A 22,645-nucleotide genomic window follows, 5' to 3' on the forward strand; every position below is an offset into this window, starting at 1 on the left:
AAAAAGGCAGTTGGATTGAAACTAGTGATATTTGTTTCATGCAATACAACATTTTGCATACAGTTAATCATACAGTACATCAGAACATAAGAAATAGGAGCAGGAGTAGGCCATACGGTCCCTCAAGCCTGCTCCACCATTCAGTAAGATCATGGCTGATCTTCGACCTCAACTCCACTTTCCTGCCCGATCCCCATATCCCTCGATTCCCTTAGAGTCTAAAAATCTATCTATCTCAGTCTTGAATATACTCAATGACTGATCATCCACAGTCTGGGGGTAGAGAACTCAAGATTCACAACCCTTTGAGTGAAGAAAATATCAGTAACAAAGCACAAGACAGGCATAATGTCATAGCTTGTTTGATTATAATCATTGAATGTATACAGTATCAAGAAAGCTCCAAGATTATTTATATTAATACTGTTGGATCACTAAACAAATAAACACATGATGATTTCAGTACAACACAAAAGTACTTCTAGTTGTTTTTTAAAAAAAATCTACAAAATCTTTTTAATTGAAGTAATTACCACTTGAAACATGTGACTCTCAAGGCTTAGTTTCTAGATGCAAAATACATTTCATTATGTTTAGTCATCCAGAAAAATAAAAAGGTATTAGAGAAGATTTCAAGTTTTAATCCCATTACTTAATTTAAATTCAGTTCTTTTGCTAGCACATATAAAAAACGGACTCATCTGATGGGTTCAACATCCCTACTTGATTAAGATGATGTTCAGACTCAAAAATCATATGGAAACCACCCCTACTTACCATCCTAATTCAGACACCTCAAATCATTTACAAGTTTAGATCTTTTTGCTGTCTCAAAGAATAAAGCTTTATTGTTATTTGGGTAGGAATCTTAAATTTACTCATACTCTTGTGCTCCATTCTATATACCTGAAGTCGTACTTATTAACAATCGGAGATGTAGTTACAGTGCTATGGAAAGTTTGCCATACGAAATTTCACAACATAAACTAAACCTTCAATGCACCTCAAAGTTGCCAGCCAGGTTATAGTGGCCATGTACAATGGGCGCTCCAGTTGCTTTGGGAACTTAGTGATGTACACAATGCCCACAATTAATTATGGGGAATTGTGCCTGATCCAGCTGTTAGACTGAATCCAGCAATGCAAATACTCCTGCTTACCCTCTCAGGAGTTGTACTGCATTATTAGTGATACATTTATGATTAAAATGAAATCAACTAAACAGATGTAGTTGTTAACTTTTACATAATAGCAATTCTCTAATGAGGGACTGGTGCTGATCTGGCTAGGAAGTCAACCTTAATGGCACAAAAGAATGAATTTCTATTGATAATAATCCAAGCTATTGTTTGGTCAATATCCTGGAAGATTTAAGATCGATCATTAGACCAGCATCCTAGATTTCTTCAAGTCAGCATTTCCGATCATTATTCCATATGTACAAAAGGCAACATGTTGGTCACAAAACATTCAATGTTTGGAAGAACCCACAGTCCAGTGTGCATCAGACAGGGATTCTCCTCCCAATAATTAAACAGGAACAGTAAGCTGTAGAAAACTAAATGTCAGTATAACTTTTTAATTATACACTACTTATGGGATTTTATCTTAACTCTTCCTGATCTTAGACTAATCTGTGAATCAGAGAAGATAATATGGTCAGGTATTTGGGGGTGGGTGGGTGGGGGGGGGGGGTTGAAGAGATACTTCACTAAATTCTGAAAAATACTACTGAACTAAATTGTAGTCATCTAACTTTATTTGACACCTAGCAATAGAACCCCATGATGCTCTTAATCTAACACTTCTACCCAAAATTGGGCATCAGAGAGTTAGACATGTGTAGTACCCATCATTTGGTTACATTTATAACTAGATTGGCTCATTAGTCTAAAATGTCCACGCAAGCTTGACTAACGCAACAACCCAACATCACTCACTCAGTTTTGAAATCACTGTGGTCACTGAGACTCCAAACTACTTCAGGCACAAAAGCAGAGAATTAATGCAGTGAATGCCTGTTTTGACCAGTCTTACAAGAGTGGGAGAGTAAAACTTCTGAGGCATCCTAACTTTCCTTTGAAACATTCAAACCTTCTCCCCCCCAACATGATTTAAAACTAACCAATATCTATTGCTAGTCTTAAGTGGGAGTGTGCAATAGAACTATTGAACAGAAATTTACATTGCTTAAAAGATGCTTTAAAAAAAACCTTCGTAAGCAATTAGTGTTTTATGTGACAAACAGTAGCATACCCACTTTAAGGGTTAATTCTGACATCAAGCTTTTTCAGCCAGGTAAAAATCATACAAATAAGTTGGTGTGCATAGACATCATTGCCTCTATAATCAACAAAGGAACCCAACTGCTCACCAGCACATGATGATCTCATTTCTGAAAGATTTTTTTCTTTTTTGATGAGATTTTCAAGAACTGATCTTGGCAGATATAAGTATTATTCATCGCAGTCTTTTTTCCACATTCCCTCCCTCATCCCAATTTTCCCAGACTCTAATCAAAACAAATCTATGTCTCAAACATTCAGTATTTATTAATCCCCATTTTGTAGCAGATAGAACTTTACTTAAAGCTTCAGTTCACACTTTAAATTTTTAAAAAAGTAAATTTTCCCCAATGAATATTCTCAATTATGTCTTTGTAAACAGGTATTTTAGTGTTGGTAAGCACTGGAGTAATTCTCCTCCCTAAGCCCTAAATATTGGTACTGGCAGCCCCTTAAGTAATTCTCCTCCCCAAAGCCTTAAACATTCAAACATCAAAACAAACAAGCTCTATTCAAGGAAACACAGTAAAACTAGATGATATGAATACTAATTTCCTCAAGAGTAATTGGTTGGGGCAATATGAATTCATGGTGCACCAATCTTACTTTAGAAAATTAAACAGAATGTAATCCAATAGCAACAATGAACAGCAAGTGAACTTTAAGGAGGCAAACAACTCTTCTGTAAATGTCATGTACTAACCAAATCAAAATCTGGTTGTTACTGCATCCAAGTTTCAACAATAATACAATAAATGCTGACGTCCATTATCTACCACCAGTCTAATTGTTTAGCAATCTTACCAAACCCCATATATTTTTAACTTGATTAAGATAGTGCTGCCTCTACCATTCCAGTAGATAGTTTCTTTAAAAATTTTATTCTGGAGATTACATTTCTGGACTATGTAGAACAGGAGGAGGTATGTATAAAAGAGATGATTGTAACAACTAGAACACAGTCCAGGATAATCAACACATAAAGCAGAAGTTCACATCATGTTTTAGATCACACGCACACACAAACAAATACATTTATTTTAACTGCTTGTCTATCTTTAGTGGGCCCAGTTCTTACATCATAGGTCTACTGAGCTCCTTAAGTTTAGCTTATAAAGGCAGATGTGCAAATAGAATTCAACTATAATGCAAGTAAGAAAACAATTCACAGGAAGGGAAAAAAAAATGTCCATGCTAGATTTGAAGCAAACAATACCTTGTAGAAATGTGTTTTTCTGATTCAATTCACATTTTGGAAATTGCCACGGTCCTCTTTCACCCGCTATCTCCCAAAAACCACTTCACATTACAGCTGACTGTAACCAAGAACAGTAGCACAGGCAAATACATTATCAAGGATCTGTGAATTTGGCGAGTGATTAGATCGGTTATGTGATTACTTTTCAGTGTTAAACTTTAGTAACATTTCAGTTATTCTACAGTCAGCATAAATTGCACATAATGGCTAAAGTTTAGAACAATCTTCTAGAATGGGTCATCGTCACTGTCCTGATAATTCAAAATCAGCACTGGTTCAGCTTCCGTTGTCAGCAAGAAAAGTTCTTGGAGAAAATATCTTCCCCTCCTGATTTCAAGTCATGTAGTGAGTTATAGCACGCAGAGCATACAGGAGTTCTGCTTGCATACGCGCTTCCATTAACAGCAAGTTAACATGGATCTGAAAAAAAAAATAGACTTTTACTACTGGGTTCTCAGCAGAATAGTAGGGTTATAAAACATCCCTTATCTAGGGTGCTGTTGAGGCTCAGTGATGGGCTGAAAGTTGGCTCCCCCAATCTTCTGCACATCAAGTTCTTGATCTCAATTGTGCCCCTTTGGGGGGGGGACCAGACGAGAAAAGTTTCTCCATGGGGACAATAGTTCACTGGCATATTCAAATTTAAAAATGCACCCTCATCCCAAATTAAGAATTTGTTTTAAAAAAAGAAAATAAAAAAGGATAAACTTGAGGAATAGAAAATTGGCTTTCCAATTTACCTCAAGTTTCCAGTGCAAATTACATAGTGAACAAAACACAAATTGGATTTATCTTAGATAACTGTGCATTATAATTTAAGGTACTGAGCCTGATTTATAAAGTACAAATCAACAATAGTAATAAATTAAATAGAAATGCAACCAATTACAAATTCTAATTTTAAATTTAAAAAGCTATGCACCCAAAGCTAAAATGAAGATCAAGTTTAAAATCTACAGAAGTAGCCAGCTTAGCCATTCATTCTTGCCATGCACAATTCCCACCAGTTTTATTCTCTTTAAAAAGGTATTTGAATTAAAGGAAGGTGAAAAAAAAAATCAAGTTATATCATGTTCAGTTTCAAGATGTGGAAGATGCCATCTTAAATCTAGAGTATGACACAGTATCACCCTACAGGTTATACACATTCAGGTTACATCACTTAAGTACCACATGTTGAACAGTCGTCATGGCAATACAGACACAAGAGATGTTGAGCTAGATTTCATCATAATCAGTGATTACGGTAATACAAATGTCAGCTTGGCTCACTTGATAGCACTCTTGCCTGAGTCAGAAGGTTGTGGGTTCAAGCCAAAGCAGTGGCTGCACTTCACAACTAATGAATTACTTCTCAAGTACTTTGAGATAGCTGGAGGACATGGTACGGTTCTATTCAAATAGAAGTTCTAACTTGTAGTTGGTAATGCTAAAAATTCAATTGGATTAGAGCAGGTTAATCACTACTACATTTAATATTCAACTCTACCAAAAATTAGACCATTGTGCCAGGATGGAATGTCTGCAAGTGGCAATGGAAGTGTAAATTATGAGCAGTCTCATGTTTATTGTGTTTCATCAGTAGTTTAAATCTGGAAAAATAGCTCACAACATGCACATGCAATATTTTGGAAATCTAAAAGAGTAAACACCTAATGAGGTCACTGCTTAAAACAAAATCTTATTTCCAGTTGTAGAATCGCACAATGCATTGTAAATCTGGCGAAAACAAAATGTGTACCAACTCTGGAGAATTTCAACGTTTCATACTAATTTAGTGCCACTTTTAAAAAGCCCTTAGAAACTGTATTGCAAAGATGCAAAATTACTGTATTTAGTACAAAGACCTTTCTTACTTTTGTGCAGTATTTCAAGAGTTAGCAGAGCGGGTCATTGAACCTGTTCCCCCACCACTTTGGAGGCACAAGTGAATTGGGGCTCTTGAACATTTCAAGTCTTAAAAGGGAGTTTTCCAATGGTTCATGTGTACGTTAAGAACATAAGAAATAGGAGCAGGAGTAGGCCCATCAGCCCTTCGATGGCCTACTAAGGATGAAGAAATTCGGAAGAAATCCTCTTTGTAACCAAGGAGTGAAACAAGCATTAAAAGGCCAGATACAGCCAGAGTTAAATGCAATTAACCACCAACTTGCATTTAGATAGCGCCTCTAACATAGTAAAACGACCCAAGACACTGCACAGGAGCATTATCAGACAAAATTTGACACTGAGCCACATAAGATGATGTTAGGACACATGACCAAAAGCTTGGTCAAGGATATAGGTTTTATGGAGTGTCTTAAAGGAGGAGAGGTGTAGAGGTTTAGGGAGGGAATTCCAGAGCTTAAGGTCTAGACAGCTGAAGCCACTGCCGCCAATAGTGGGGCGAAGGAAATCGGGATGCATAAGAGGTCAGAATTGAAGGAACGCAAAGTTCTTGGAGGGTTGGAGGGGGTTACAGAGATAGGGAGGGGCAAGGCCATCGTAGGATTTGAACACAAGGATGAGACTTTTAAATTCTGCATGTCTGCAAATTCATTTTATTTTGGACATAGCTGTTTGTTCATCCTTTGGGCTGGAATCAAATTCAAAGGTCAGGAAAGACAATACTTTCAATGTTCTCCCAATGGGTCAATGAATTTTTCCAGTGAGCATGTGAGCCATACAGAATAGGAAACTCAGGTTTAATCTCCAAATCGGTGTTGAATTAACTCTCGTGTAAAGCAAAGGTAGAGGCACTACAATTCATTTCAGTGTCTCTGGATTAGGGAGGGAGCAAATGGACAAAGTACTTGTTCCTCATTACTACTCAGCTACCACTGTTGGATATGCATGCTGGATGTGGGCATGACCAGGCTCAGCTATGATATCCTCCACAGTCGAATGGCCTACTGATATAGTCCCCAAAACTTATGCCATCAACACTCATTACGGGCAGCAGCCTATATTGGGTAAATATCGCTAACTATTTGCCAGTACCATTAGAGTTAATTACGAAGGCTCCGCTTATAATATAATTAAACATGTTGGCTATTCCTGGCAGTTCAATAGGTTCTTCAATAAATTTGGACCTCGTTAATCCCGAGTACCGATTTTTGCATGTAAAGTGCTAATGGAATGCATACCCATTAACTACTAAATTTGTGAAATCGTCCCTTTGTCTTGGTAATTGGATTCCAATCGAGAACGAAATGAGTTCCAACAAGGCTTCCCTTCATCAAAGGCATCAAAAGAGCCGTTAATGGGTAATAGAGGAAGAGAAAAACGTGCAATCAAAACAGGCTGTGGTTTAATCCTTAGCACCTGAATATTTTTTGATTTCAGCCTTGAAAAGAATTCCATGGCTGTTGCTGTCTAGAATATGTTAGTTAGTTTCAGTCTATGGTTCACATTTACCTGAGGAAGGAGGAAGCCTCCGAAAGCTTGTAGATTTCAAATAAAAATCGTTGGACTATAACTTGGTGTTGTAAAATTGTTTACAATTGTCAACCCCAGTCCATCACCGGCATCTCCACATCAGTCTATGGAGCAACAATGCAGTGCTGCAGGGCACTCATCTGAACAGAGGTGATGTATTGTGGATAGCAGGAACTGGAAATGCAGTGCGAATTGTAGAGGCTACTCACTCCACCCATTGCTTTGACAAAGCCATTCGCTATAGAAACGAAATGAGGAGCCTAACACTGGAGGATTGGTGTACAGTACAATTTATTATGCTTTAACCGTCTACTGCTTGTAGTGGGCAAATCACATCAACACTATAAGTTCCTACTATAAGCAGTGGGTCCTGTAGTCAAGGCTTAAACACAGATATTGGTTACTTGGGTGAGGAACTGGAGAACACTTGGAGTTAGTGCCCTTAGGATAGATGGGAGGGATGAGAATTGGCAAGGATTTAAAAAAAAATTTTATAAATAGAAGTACATGAAAATGGATTCTACATTTTATTTTTTTTTTAAATAAAAGAGAAGGTTGGATCTCCAACATACTAACTGGGCTTAGCAAGAAATATCTCAACTTTGATGCACTCACCTTTTCAGAGTGTTTGAATTGCCGCCAGTAGCTATCATACATGCGTTTTGTGATTCTTTCAGGGTAGCAAGTCACTGTCTTGATATAAACCTTCAGACTCCGTTCTAGCAACTGGTTAACTTCACCATAATCATAATCATCATATCTTTAACAAAAAAAAGGCAATTAATTCCAAATTTTAAAACCATATCATTTAAAAAGGTAGCAGTAGCAACGACAAAAATTCTCACACTTGTGTCAAATCATTCACAATGATGTTTCAAATCACACACCAATAAAGTGAAATAGATTTTCAAAACCAGAAACAAAATCATGGGAGCACCATTAGCACAAGGACGGCAGTGGTTCAAGGTGGCCATCACCACATTTTCAAGGCAACAAATGCAGCCTTGCTAGTGTCAGCCACATCCCATTGACAGAAAAATAAACCAAAATTATTTTAACAAACAGCTATTAATAGTAAGGAGCAGAAAACAAGCCTATGAAATTATGCCAAATAATTTTCTGAAAATCGTTTGTTGCCATCTTGATTTCTTAAATTAATTATTGCTCTTTAGTACCAACTGAAGGCTAAATTAGTCTAAGTTTTTACATTTGAAGAAAATGGTTCATTTTAATCCTAAAGTCAAGGTTAAATGTCAAATTTTGGAAACATCACTGTTCTGTGTAAAAGATAACTGCTTCTGTTCTAGCCTATTTTAGAAGGCATTAAGCACATCTTATCATGTATCTAGGTAAAGAGGAAATAGTTAGGAGTACCCAGCACAGATTTTAAAAAGGGACAATCGTGCTCGACAAACCTTATTTAAATAATTCTTTGAGACGGTAACAGACATGGTAGATTGAGAAATGCAATGATGCATGGACTTTAGAAAAGCTCAATTCAGGTTGATAAGGCCATTAAAAAAGTTAATGGGAGTCTAGATTTTATGACAAGAGGTATAGAATATATAAGCTAAGAGGCAATGATGAACCTACATAAAATCTTAGTAAGATCTCAAAAGCACTACATGCAGTTTCAGACTCCATACTATAGGGAGGATATTGAGGCACTGGAGAAGGTATAATGCAGATTCACAAGGATGCTGCCTGGTATGAGGAAATACAATTAAGACAAATTGAAAAATTGGGGCTTTTTTCATTACAATACATAATATGGTGTAACAATGGAGTTGTTTAAAATTTTGAAAGGACGGTGCAGGGTAGATAGAAGCAGGCTGTTTCCAATAATTGAGGGACAAGATACAAAATTAAGTACAAGAGAATTAGAACAGAGGGCACAGGAAACTTCTTTACACAGAGTTGTGAGACTGGGAGTGGCTGAGGCAGAAAGTATGTCAACATTCAAAATCAGATTGGGTAGATGGGTGTAGGAAAAGTATGTGAAGGGATACAGGAACAGAGTGGATAAATTTGATTAGGATTATTTGCCCACATGGTGGCTAAATGCCAACATGGGTTGGTTGGGCTGATTGGCCGTTTCCGTAATGTAACTTCCAAGTATTTATATAGCACTTTTTACCCACCAACTTTGTTGACATCGTGCTTCTATTAGGTCTATTATGAAGTAGTAAAACTGAGTTTCTGACTGCAACTTTTTTTTTAAAAAAGCTTAAGAGCTTTTGTCTCACTTGTTCTGCACTATTCAAAGTTCACCCAAACTTTGTGCTTCGTATATCCTGCAAAAAAGGTTGCTTAAACGTTTTATATCAAAAGTAAATTTTTTGAAGATGCAGCACTTCACTTTCAGATATAAAGCCCTACCTTATACCAAACATGCAATGAACATAGTTCCAGATAGCTCTTCTTAATGTGGTCGTATCCACATCTTCATGTATAGCCATAGTGTTGTAGGTCAGGTTGCGGACCATGCGAAACTTTTCATCCAGCAGTTGGCCAATATCAGAATAAAGTCGGTTAACTAGAGAAAAACCATGATCCTCCCAGGAGTAGTCCTGCAGACAGATATCCCAAAAAGGTACATTTGGAGAATAAGATGAAGAGAGACAGCAACACAGACATTTTGTTAGTCAAGGCAGCAGGATTGGAAAAAAAATGGAGAACAAGCAGAATGTAGTTAGACACGGAGTTCAATGACTTCCACTATTAATTCTGTTTCTATTATTTGGCATGGAAACTTTAAAATCAGTTTATATATATATATATATATATATATATATATATGTAAAAGTTCACCGTTCTAATAGTTCATTAGCTTTAATAGTTGTTCAATAAGAATTATATACATTTAGATACAGCAGTATAGTGTCTCATCAGGACACTTCCAACTTCAGGCTTACACTTGATGGGGATACTCACTGCCCTCCTCTTTGCCCAGCTGATGAACTCTTAATGGAATGACTATGAATACATACAGAGTTTTAGACAGTCAACTGGGCACAGGATGTGGATGATGTGCTACCACACAGATAACCACTATTCCATATATGGTGACCTGTATATTAAGCCTCAGTTGAGCGCTGAATAATGGATAAATTTGTTAAGCAAGTTTAATCCATCACTTGGAACTCAACTGTCATAAACACTTCCCCTCAGCTCTTATGACGTCTCAGGTGACATTGTAGTTAATCCCATGTGGGTCATTTAATAGACTAATACTCTATGCTTTGCACTGCAATAAACCAATGGCATGGTAGCAGATGGAGTTACCATCATACTTGAACTGGTTCCAAATGCTGTGGCAGACTGCCAAAGCTAAACATATGTTCACTCACTTACTGTAGCAGGACAACCATGGACCTCAATTTCTAAAGTACTACCGGTGGCAAGCTGGCCAGATTCCCCTTGATCAAATCAGGAGCATTGGTGTTGGGCTGACAATGCCAAGAGCAATGTGGATGGCGGTGGATGCCAGGATATCTACATCTATAGTTCGTCTACATTGCAGGGGGCAACCCTAGGGTCAGCACCTATCAAATTGTGATCCTTTTCCTGGTTTTGCAATGGTTCATTATTCAGCGCATAAATGATGGCCTTTCTCTGGGCTCCTGATGTGGTCATTTGTAGGCCATGACCAAATGTCTGCAGATACATATGGGATAGTTCTGCTATTTGTAGCATTGCTCAGATGCATTTACATTTAGTTTCACTCTAATCCCTATTGGTCCTGTTCTATTCTTGGTTTTCCATAATTATTGAGCACTAATTACCATGTCATTTTGGATTTCTGATATAGTATTCATTGTTCAATATGAGCTCAATATATTGAAGATTGTGCGTAATGTTTAACGCTGATTCGTTTGATTATGAATCGTTATTTTGTCAGGTTGTTGTTTTCTATCCTGATCTTTTTTAAAAAACTGCTGTTGCTCATTTGAAAATCTTAAATTAAAAAAAAAGCATCTTCAGTGGACAAGGATTAAGAAAATCCAGTCTGAATGTTGAACATCCATTCACTAGTAAAGTAAAAATGATCCTGGCAGTTCTATTGCTATATATATTTGTCAATTCTGATTAAAACAGCATCTTTTGTTTTAAGTGTTTTAAGCAAGAAATCCATTTTAATTGTTCCCAAATCTCATCCTTCACAAATCGGAGAAATTACCTGTGCTCTGAATGTAGGAAGATGATCATCTCCTCGTCTGGCAAAATCTTTATACCCAAAGCTTGGGTCGTCTACATAGCGTGATGTGTAAGAGGTTGGAATCAATTCATCTTCGAAAGCTGTTGGGTCATTAAGTTCAATGCATAAGTAATGTAAGCATTTATTCAGCCTCTTCCTATGGTAAAGAAAACAAAACAAAAGCAAAACTGGAAGGTTTTGTTGAATATTGGTGGGGGGGCAAAAAGGAAGATTTCCAGACCATCAGTAACTTGATGTCAACTTACCATCATGCAGTTATTAATAATCCATGTGCTAAAGTACATCTGAGCAGCATTTACACTGATTTGCAAATTTTAACCCAGAAGTATTTTTAAAAAAGTTAAACTCCAGAAGACTAAAAGCACATATTTACTGGGGTGGGGGGGGGGGGGGGGTGGTAAAAGGAGAATATAGGCAATCAGAGCCAACTAACTTTAGTAGTAATGCTGCAGATCCAGAATAGTCACAAAATAGGCTCAGACGAAAAAACTATTTCAGCTCATTTTATCTAATCCTTCCACAATACCAACCTACACTCTTCCAATTAGGAGCAGTTTCTTAAATTAATTCCAAGCCCTGGCTTTAACTACTCCTGGAAATCAGTTCCATTCTCTAAAGAAATACTTCCCGATATCAGTCCTAAATTTGTCCTGGGTGGCTCTAAATTTGCCTCCTGTCCCATTATGTCTAAAAGTCCTGTTTCAGGTTTACTTTCTTTAGTTAAGTATCTTACATGTCTCTGTGATGTCCCTGTGTGCCATCTCTTTGAGGTTGAAGGGCCCTAACATATCAAGTTATTACTCAGATTTTTTCCCATCTGCTACTAGGGATCAGCCTCACTCTCCTCTGCATTGCCTCCAGGGACTGAAGGGCCCCTTATGTCATAGTAACCACAGTTGTATACATACCGCAGCTGTAAAGCTTTAGCATAATCTCTGGGGATGTAAACTCAACTGATTTAGTTATATAACCCAGCATCTTATTTGCCTTATTACAACCTCACACTATTTAGACATGGTGAACAAGGTAACCAACACCTCACACCTCTATCTGGTTTGAATCAAATAAGTCACACTCAAACCAGGCATTGTTCTATGCCCAAGGGCTGAAGTAAATAACCTTTTTCCAAATTGTTAACTAAAATGATACTGTATTGATGTCTAGAATGCATCATGCAGAAATGCTGATTAATTTCTCCCACTTTGGTACACACTGCATATGCAATACCATCTTTGCATATCAGATGCTTTTTATTTAACTGGGGAAATATCAGTGCTTGGATAACTGAATAATTCAGATAACTGACCAGAGTCTGTTCATTTGGCAGGAAAAGAGACAAGTCTTTATATATACTGTACAGAAGTGATACATACAACATATGAAGGGAGTCCAGCTAATTCAGTTAATTGATCAGTTTAATATGTAGCATCCAACTGTATTAGTGCATTTTGCAAATATATATATTTGGCAATTATGATCGAAACAGCATCTTTTGCTTTAAGTGTTTTAAGCAAGAAATCCATTTTCATTGTTCCCAAATCTCATCCTTCACAAATCGAAGAAATTACCTCTGCTCTGAATGTAGGAACGTGATCATCTCCTCATCTGGCATATATCTTTATACCCAAAGCTTGGGTCGTTTACACAGACAAACAAAGGTGCCAGTGCAATATTAAAGTGGAAGAAACTATTTTTCTGTTGTAACTTGTATATGTCAAGATTCCCTCCACATGGACAGCAGGACCCATCAGATAAAGAGAACATATGTCTGAACATTCCAAAAACTATTACAGAAGAGTGAGCAGTCAATACTAAAGACCATGGGGTAGATTTTCAACTTGCGACTGGTGCTGCAGATCATCCACCCATTATAAAAACTGTCCGATTTTCTTCTCCAGTGATTTCTATAACAGACAGCTGATCAGCAACACTAGTTTTACACCCTGGTGGCAAGTTGAAAATCTACCCCCATCAATCAACATATGAACTGGGTTTGAAAGACTAGCATGGAGGGGAAAAGAGACACTGGAAACGGAAGTGAGAAAAATGTCTTACTTCAACTAAAGATTTCGGTAAATGAAACATCAACTTGTACTGTAAAACCAATTTACACATCAGCATAGTTATCTTCATTAGAACCTTAAGCGAAAACTGGAAATAAAGATGTAACTTTTAAAAATCTAGAGTACTTGTATGGAATATTTTCAATATTTCAGCAATCAGACTACTACTGGAATCATTTATGCCATATTAGAGACATTGGAGAAAAAACACAGGATAATATGTCCCCTTCTATTTACAGACTTGTGCAAAATTGTCTGCCAATTTCAGGGGGATCTGGCACTGAAAAGATTCTCTACAATGCAGCGCTCTGAACTGGAGGCCATGTCAGATATGGTAGAACTGGATACAAGTGCCAGAATCCCTGCACAAAGGCCTTCAGATAACATGAAAGAAAATCTTGAAGCAATGTGGAGGATGACTGCGGTTTTGTTATATGGTGAGGAGATTAGCTGTTCAGTCAATGTGCTCCACCAACTGCCTACATTAAACAACGTTACCAGGTCAGTGTACATCTGGGTGTTTCAATAACCTGAAGAGGCATATTACCCTTTCCAGTAGTTACTGGGGACAGTAGTGGTTTTTTTTGGACATGTTGCTGGTCAGTTGTTAGTATGTCAAAAATTAAGTTTTGTTTGAAATTTAGTATTGTATTGGTTTATTTAATTGTCACAATACAAAAAGAATTAAAAACCAACTTCACTCACAACAGTTGCAACAATTTGTTGTTTTGTCTTAGCCAGCAGTCTGAGGGAGGGGCACACCATTCAGTTCAAGTACACACATCTTGTGGGATTAGTTTGAATGCAATGGCTTCTCTTTTGAAGTTTACTTAAATTGGCTTGGTCTACAATTATTTGCTCAAAGATTTCTGTCAGCCTGACTGATTCAAATTGGAGTGTCAATGTGAAGCCTTTGGAGAATGAGTCAGGCCAGATGAACTTTGTGAACAGTGGGAAAAAAAGGAAAAGAACTGTCATGTAAGAATACATAATTTAGTACTGCAGTAACAACCATTTGTTATTTTCTACTTTATTGAGAAGATAGTTAAGTTTAATAACTTCTGTACAATCTATGTTGAATCACTGCTACTGTTTCTTTACTGTTTAATTAATCTGTTTGACAGCTGAAGTCCAAGTCACAGTCTAGTGTAAAGTTATTTTGCCATCTTCCAAAGTCAAAGATGACCATATGAGAGCATGTGAAAAAAAAATCAGTAAGCCGAATTAAAGGGAAGAGGGCTCTCTGTTTCATCTTGGATGCACTGCTAATTTACCTAGGTATCTGAGCAAGTGAAAACACTGCATATTGAACCAAAAAAAATCCAGAGATTAAAAAAAATTCAGAATGCAATATTCACAGGGAGTACTGAAAGGCCTAGATTGTTTTCTCATTTTGGACACGTTGGCAGTTTGTTGTTGCAGATCTTCTAGCTCGTACAATATAGAACCACAGAATCATTGAAGTTCGCCACACAGGAGATGGGCCCATGGGTGCATTGTGTCTGTGCTGGTTTTTTGCTAGAGCAATCCAAAACTAATTCCACTGCCCTTGGTTCTTCCTCTGCTTCATATATTCATCTAATTTTCCCCTTAAAAGATGCAATGGGCTCTGCCATAACCATTCCCTATGGCAAAGCACTCCAAGCTCCAACAACCCTCTGCATGAAGACATTTCTCCTAACCCCTCTGTTTCCACTGGCGGGAGGGTTGGTAAACAGATGACACAGATTTAAGTTAATTAACAAAAAGGACCAGAGGGAAGGTGAGGAGACTTTTTTTTTTAATCTCATCAAATCTCTATAATTTGAACATTAAATTTCCTCTTAGTCATCTCTGCTCCAGTGGAAATGGTCCCAGTATCTCAAGTCTCTCATAACTATAGTTTCCTATCCCTGCCATCATCCTGGTAATCTATGTTGTACGAACTCTATGGCTTTAATGTCCTTTATTTGTTTTGAATGATGTGCATTTCACATACATCCCACTCAATTCTAACTCCAATTCTTTGGAATGTTGACCTTATTCTTTTTCCTGGTTTGCTCATTTATTTTTTTAAAAATTAGATATGACATTTTGCTGCTCTCCCACCCTTTCCACAAGTTTTCCCACATATTCTGTAATGTTCTTCAACCTGACACCATGGAGTCAACATAACATTTGGGACTCCTGGTCAGGACTGCAAAAAAAGGCTGTCTATACCCCGACTACAGAATTCCCCACTATTACTATTCTTCTGTTCCAGTAACTCAGGGATTCAATGCACCTATGAGTCCACTCTCCATCTACTTCTAAGTTCAAAAAAGCTCTTCAGAGGCTCTGGTGAAGGCTCTTCCCAATGCTCTACATCAATGTGGACTCTCACTCAATGGCATGCACTTGACAGTTAAAAATAGTTCTTTGTCCAAAGATATGTTCTTCTGTGCTTCATCATAGTCACCACCTCAGAAATGGACACAGCAATGGTGATGAAAATAACTCATCTGTGAAAATAAGAGGATATTGTGGCATTAATGACTAATGACTAAACACACCAGAATAAGTTTACAGTAGAGCTGTAGGCGACAGAAAGGCACAAAGTTTTGTTCACTATAATCAATGACTTTATATAACTATTAATAAGCTACAGTAATTATGAATACTTTCAAACTACATACACAGTATGCAGAAATTGTAAAAAAAAACTTACCAGAAATACTTATAAATAACTGCAGCTGTTTACATGTTCAAGCCAAGTGACTGTTGTACCACTTCATGTTTGTGGTGTATTTTGGACAGTTGCTCATTTTATTCCACTTTTGTTTTTACTGTCAACCATTTGAATTCTTTATGCTTCCAACAATCTTGTGGTGCTCCTGGAATTTTGGAAGACCGTTTTCACTTTCTTTGAAATTGTAGTCCATGTAGATGTCCACTCTTCTGAGTTCGGTAGTGTCGATTTTATATCATAAAAATCAATTTTTGCTTCAGTAAAATAAACAGTCCTAATTCAGTAAAATGTGCTTGTCTTTTTAATTTAGTCTTTGCTGCCATTTTGTATCCTTTAACAACCACAGATGTCATATTTGTTATAATACAATTAACATAGGTTATATACCTTGGTTGCAGTTTGGGCCCTCTCCCAACTCTCTATGTGTGCTTACAACAGACTGTAGTCTTTACTGGCGAATCACATTACTTAGGAGCTGAAACTAAAGCTGATGGTGAACAGGTGTAGGGTGCCTCAGGGTTAAAAGTATGCCCTTGAACTATTGGATTATGCACCAGAAGGTGGATGGGAATCCCACTGCACACTTCTGATCTCTTATGATAGGCAGAAAAATACCACACCATTATGGCTGTACAATTCAGGTCAAAACTACAAATCAGATATTACAGGAAACAGGATTACAGAAGCAACGTAAACAGCAGATAAACAAACAATTATATAAAAATAAATTAGAGGATTCTTCAAAATATGTCCCAAACCAAACTATGTTCAGAATATTTTAACTAAAGTCTCAGAAGGAGCAGAGCCTGTCCCCATGGAGTTCTCACTCACTGCCATATGAAAAATAAACGTTAAAATTAGTGAACAAGACATCCTAGAGCCGCTGCTCAGATATTCCCATCATTTCCTTTGAATGGAGGCCAGCTTTTTTGAAGGAAGGAAGATAAACTTGCATTTATATGGCGTCTTTCACATTCTCGAGATGTCCCAAACTGCTTCAAAAATAATTCATTAACTGTGAAGTGTAGTAACAATTTCCTAGGCAAACACAGAAGCCAATTTGCGCACGGCAATGTCTCACAGCAACGTCTCACAACAGCAATGAGAAAAATGACCAGTTAATCTGGTGGTGTTGCTGAGGGATGAATGTAGGCCAAGAGAACTTCCTGTTCTTTTTCAAAAAAGTGCCACATGATGTTTTAGGCAGACATCAGTTCAACAGATTAAAATGACTATCAGTTTATGCACATAAGAAATAGGAGCAGGAGAAGGCCATACAGCCCCTCGAGCCTGCGCTGCCATTCAATAAGATCATGGCTGATCTTTGACCTCAACTCCACTTTCCCTGCCCTATTCCCATATCCCTTGATACCCTTAGGGCTCGATGTTAGCAGGGCTGCGGGTTCGCGGCGGGGGGGGCTATTGGGCGCATGGGTAACGCGCCCGGTGATATTAGTCAGCCACCCGCACGATCACAGCCCAATTGGATCCACTTACCTTGTCTTCCGGGTTCCCCACTGCTGATCTGCGCGTCGGGCGGGCTGCACATGCGCAGTAAGATCTGTCAGCTGGAGGAGCTCTATTTAAAGGGGCAGTCCTCCACTGACAGATGCTGCAACAAATAGAAAAAATTACAGCATGGAGCAGACCAGGGGGAAGGCTGCTCCCACTTTAATGATGCCTCACTCCAGGTATCAATACATGGGGTGAGGAGGAGGGGGAGGACAGAGATCATCCCCCCGGCGGGCGGGAGGAAGCGGCCTGCCTCTGCCACCAGGAAGGCCTGGCTCGAGGTGGCAGAGGTCACCTGAACCACCAACATATCGCCTATCTGCATACAATGCAGGAGGCGCTCCATTGACCTCAGTAGGTCAGCCAAAGTGAGTACACTTACTCATTCCCCTACACTCCATCTGCCACATCACTGCCCCCACCCCCCGCCTTCTTCTGCACTGCCAACACTACTCTGTCACATCACCCCTCACACCCACTCAAACCTTTTTTTTTTTTTATTTGTTCACGGGATGTGGGCGTCGCTGGCAAGGCCTGCATTTATTGCCCATCCCTAATTGCCCTCGAGAAGGTGGTGGTGAGCCGCCTTCTTGAACCGCTGCAGTCCGTGTGATGACTGTTCTCCCACAGTGCTGTTAGGAAGGGAGTTCCAGGATTTTGACCCAGCGACAATGAAGGAACGGCGATATATTTCCAAGTCGGGATGGTGTGTGACTTGGAGGGGAACGTGCAGGTGGTGTTGTTCCCATGTGCCTGCTGCCCTTGTCCTTCTAGGTGGTAGAGGTCGCGGGTTTGGGAGGTGCTGTCGAAGAAGCCTTGGCGAGTTGCTGCAGTGCATCCTGTGGATGGTGCACACTGCAGCCACAGTGCGCCGGTGGTGAAGGGAGTGAATGTTTAGGGTGGTGGATGGGGTGCCAATCAAGCGGGCTGCTTTATCTTGGATGGTGTCGAGTTTCTTGAGTGTTGTTGGAGCTGCACTCATCCAGGCAAGTGGAGAGTATTCCATCACACTCCTGACTTGTGCCTTGTAGATGGTGGAAAGGCTTTGGGGAGTCAGGAGGTGAGTCACTCGCCGCAGAATACCCAGCCTCTGACCTGCTCTCGTAGCCACAGTATTTATATGGCTGGTCCAGTTAAGTTTCTGGTCAATGGTGACCCCCAGGATGTTGATGGTGGGGGATTCGGCGATGGTAATGCCGTTGAATGTCAAGGGGAGGTGGTTAGACTCTCTCTTGTTGGAGATGGTCATTGCCTGGCACTTATCTGGCGCGAATGTTACTTGCCACTTATCAGCCCAAGCCTGGATGTTGTCCAGGTCTTGCTGCATGCAGGCTCGGACTGCTTCATTATCTGAGGGGTTGCGAATGGAACTGAACACTGTGCAGTCATCAGCGAACATCCCCATTTCTGACCTTATGATGGAGGGAAGGTCATTGATGAAGCAGCTGAAGATGGTTGGGCCTAGGACACTGCCCTGAGGAACTCCTGCAGCAATGCCCTGGGGCTGAGATGATTGGCCTCCAACAACCACTACCATCTTCCTTTGTGCTAAGTATGACTCCAGCCACTGGAGAGTTTTCCCCCTGATTCCCATTGACTTCAATTTTACTAGGGCTCCTTGGTGCCACACTCGGTCAAATGCTGCCTTGATGTCAAGGGCAGTCACTCTCACCTCACCTCTGGAATTCAGCTCTTTTGTCCATGTTTGGACCAAGGCTGTAATGAGGTCTGGAGCCGAGTGGTCCTGGCGGAACCCAAACTGAGCATCGGTGAGCAGGTTATTGGTGAGTAAGTGCCGCTTGATAGCACTGTCGACGACACCTTCCATCACTTTGCTGATGATTGAGAGTAGACTGATGGGGCGGTAATTGGCCGGATTGGATTTGTCCTGCTTTTTGTGGACAGGACATACCTGGGCAATTTTCCACATTGTCGGGTGGATGCCAGTGTTGTAGCTGTACTGGAACAGCTTGGCTAGAGGCGCAGCTAGTTCTGGAGCACAAGTCTTCAGCACTACAGCTGGGATGTTGTCAGGGCCCATAGCCTTTGCTGTATCCAGTGCACTCAGCCGTTTCTTGATATCACGTGGAGTGAATCGAATTGGCCGAAGACTGGCTTCCGTGATGGTGGGGATATCGGGAGGAGGCTGAGATGGATTATCCACTCGGCACTTCTGGCTGAAGATGGTTGCAAACGCTTCAGCCTTGTCTTTTGCACTCACATGCTGGACTCCGCCATCATTGAGAATGGGGATGTTTGCAGAGCCTCCTCCTCCAGTTAGTTGTTTAATTGTCCACCACCATTCACGACTGGATGTGGCAGGACTGCAGAGCTTTGATCTGATCCGTTGGTTGTGGAATCGCTTAGCTCTGTCTATAGCATGTTGCTTCCGCTGTTTAGCATGCATGTAGTCCTGAGTTGTAGCTTCACCAGGTTGGCACCTCATTTTTAGGTACGCCTGGTGCTGCTCCTGGCATGCTCTTCTACACTCCTCATTGAACCAGGGTTGATCCCCTGGCTTGTTGGTAATGATAAACCTCATCCTCATCGTACCTGCACTTACTCACCTCGCCAGTACTCATCCCGCCACTACCACTCAACCCAATCCTCATACAATCTCATGGCTCTATCTCATACCCTCTCGTGCATCTCTTTCACAGTCAGCCTCACTCAACCTGCCACTACCTGTGCTGCAGCCACAGGGCATGCATCACATATGTGCAGTAGGCAGCGTAAGGCAAACGTGTCGTAAGCATGAAGGGGATGCACAAGGGTGTTTGAGGGTTTGTCATGGTTGTTACTTATATTGAATTTCTGACCAACTCACATTACATATTATATTGGCACCACTACTGCCATGTCTTTGTGAAACTTGTCTGGTTTGTGCAATAATGCCCTTTCCTGAGGATCAATATGAAGACCCACAACTGATGCCAGCCATTGTGTCACTGCAGAGTGGGTGTAGGTGTATTTGCAGGGCTCTTTTGTGCAGACGGCTGAGAGACGTTGGCGATGTCCCCGGTGGCACCCTGGAAGGATGCGGAGGAGAAGTTGTTGAGGGCAGTGGTGACTTTGACAGCGACAGGTAAGAAGATGGTGCTTGGGCCAGCCAGGAGCAGCTTGGCATGAAGGAGGCTGCAGATGTCCACGACTACATGTCGAGTGACTCTGAGCCTCCGTGTGCACTGCTGCTCAGAGAGGTCCAGGAAGCTGAGCCTTGGTCTGTGGACCCTGTGGCGAGGGTAGTGCCCTCTGCGACGCATCTCTCTCTGCGGTTGCCCTCCCTCCTGCTGTACAGGTGGATGTGTCACAGCACTCTGTTGTGGAGCTCCACGTGTCAGAGGTGGACGGCGAGGCTGGTGATGCTGTTCGCACTCCGAGGAGGTCATGACTGCAGCTACGGCGGCCCCCATCCGAGAGATGTACATCTGAGGGGGTCCGCAACGCAGGTACATGTCTCTGGACCCCAGGTTAAGTGTGCAAGTTGGTGACTTTGATTGTCAGGAGGAGGGTGGTGGAGGCCAAACTTTGTCCCAAGTGACAGAGTGGCCTCCTGCAATGAGTGAGGGTCTCCCCCCCCGCCCCCCCCACCTGTCAAATGGACCTTTGCAGCTGCCACAGGCTGATGGCTGCAACAGGTCCATTTGAACTGGGAGTGTTTCCCCCAGTGTGGGAAACAGTCCCAGTTTGCTATAAAATCCCACCCCTCCTCACATAATCCCTTAATCAGGTCAGTTAATGACCTGAACAAGCAAAATAAATACCTTCAAGTGGAACCCCGCTGGCTTTAATTCCAAAAATATCGATCTCCATCTTGAATATACTCAACGACTGCCCTCTGGGGTAGAGAATTCAAAAGATTCACAACTCTCAGTGAAGAATTTTTTCCTCATCTCAGTCTTACATGGCCGACTCCTTATCCTGAGACTATACCCTCTAGTTCTGGACTCTCCAGCCAGGGGAAACAGCCTCTCGGCATCTACCCTGTCAAGCCGTCTAAGAATTTTATATGTTTCAATGAGTTCACCTCTCATTCTTCTAAACTCCATAGGACAACCCTCTCATCCCAGTGATCAATCTAGTGAACCTTTGTTGCATTGCCTCCAAGGCAAGTATATCCTTCCTCAGGCTAGGAAACCAAAACTGTACACAGCACTCCAGTTGTGGTCTCAAAGCCCTATATAATTGCAGCAAGACTTCCTTACTCATACTCCAACCCCCTTGCAATATAGGCCAATATGCCAGTTGCTTTCCTAATTGCATGTTAACTTTGTGATGTGTACAAGGACACCCAAGCCCCTCTGAATACCAACATTTACTAGTCTCACCTTTTAATAAATATTCTGCTTTTCTATTCTTCCCACTAAAGTGGATAACTTCACATTTCCTCACATTATACTCCATCTGCCAGCTTCTTGCTCAATTGCTTAACCGGTCTATATCCCTTTACGTCCTCCTCGCATCGCATCCAAAGAGACGGCACCTCTGACAATGCAGCACGGCATAATTACACAATTACAAGACAAAGCCACTCTTTTAAAAAGGCAAAATGGCATCATGATGAATCAGGGCTGCAATGTGTACAATTTGCAATCATAATAAGAGGTCGACCAGTTAGGACAGAGATGGAGAAGTTTCTTCACCCAGGGGGTTGTGAATCTTTGGAATTCTCTACCACAGAGGGCTGTGGATGCTCAGTCGTTGAATATATTCAAGGCTGAGATCGATAGATTTTTGGATATGAGGATACGGTAGGAACGTGCAGTTGAAGTAGAAGATCAGCCATGATCTTAGTGAATGGCGGAGCAGGCTCAAGGGGCCATATGGCCTATTCTTGCTCTTATTTCTTATGTTCTTAAATAAAATGAAATCTCCACAGTCTGTATAAAATTTTAATTCCCCATTAAAATTGTAGTTAAGACTAATTGGTAGGTTCCTATCATGTAATGACAAGCAGTTGACCCAGTAGCTGGATATAAACTACTTTTGGGGATCAAAGTCAGATTGACTAGCGGGAGATGCAAGATGGGACTGTGTACAACAGTTTTATAAGAGCGTAAGAAATAGAAGCAGGAGTAGGCCATACGGCCCCTCGAGCCTGCTCCACCATTCAATAAGATCATGGCTAATCTTCTACCTCAACTCCACATTCCCGCCCTATCCCCATATCCCTTGATTCCCTCA

At 40.5% G+C, this 22,645-nt stretch overlaps 1 protein-coding gene across 2 annotated transcripts in view; it reads right to left on the reverse strand.

Moving 5' to 3' along the window:
• Positions 1-819: 819 nt before the first annotated feature.
• The window catches only part of LOC137323022 (sestrin-3-like), a 95,674-nt gene continuing 73,848 nt past the window's right edge, over positions 820-22,645 (reverse strand). For both annotated transcript variants that reach the window (XM_067986366.1, XM_067986367.1), the window contains exons 7-10: positions 11,141-11,259; positions 9,340-9,530; positions 7,576-7,720; positions 820-3,963 (exon numbers count right to left, since the gene is read on the reverse strand). In XM_067986366.1, the coding sequence (XP_067842467.1) occupies positions 3,877-3,963; positions 7,576-7,720; positions 9,340-9,530; positions 11,141-11,259 (542 nt within the window). In that variant the 3' untranslated portion in view covers positions 820-3,876. The remainder of the gene's footprint in view (positions 3,964-7,575; positions 7,721-9,339; positions 9,531-11,140; positions 11,260-22,645) is intronic.

Source organism: Heptranchias perlo, chromosome 6, assembly GCF_035084215.1.
Source record: "Heptranchias perlo isolate sHepPer1 chromosome 6, sHepPer1.hap1, whole genome shotgun sequence".
Taxonomy (NCBI): domain Eukaryota; kingdom Metazoa; phylum Chordata; class Chondrichthyes; order Hexanchiformes; family Hexanchidae; genus Heptranchias; species Heptranchias perlo.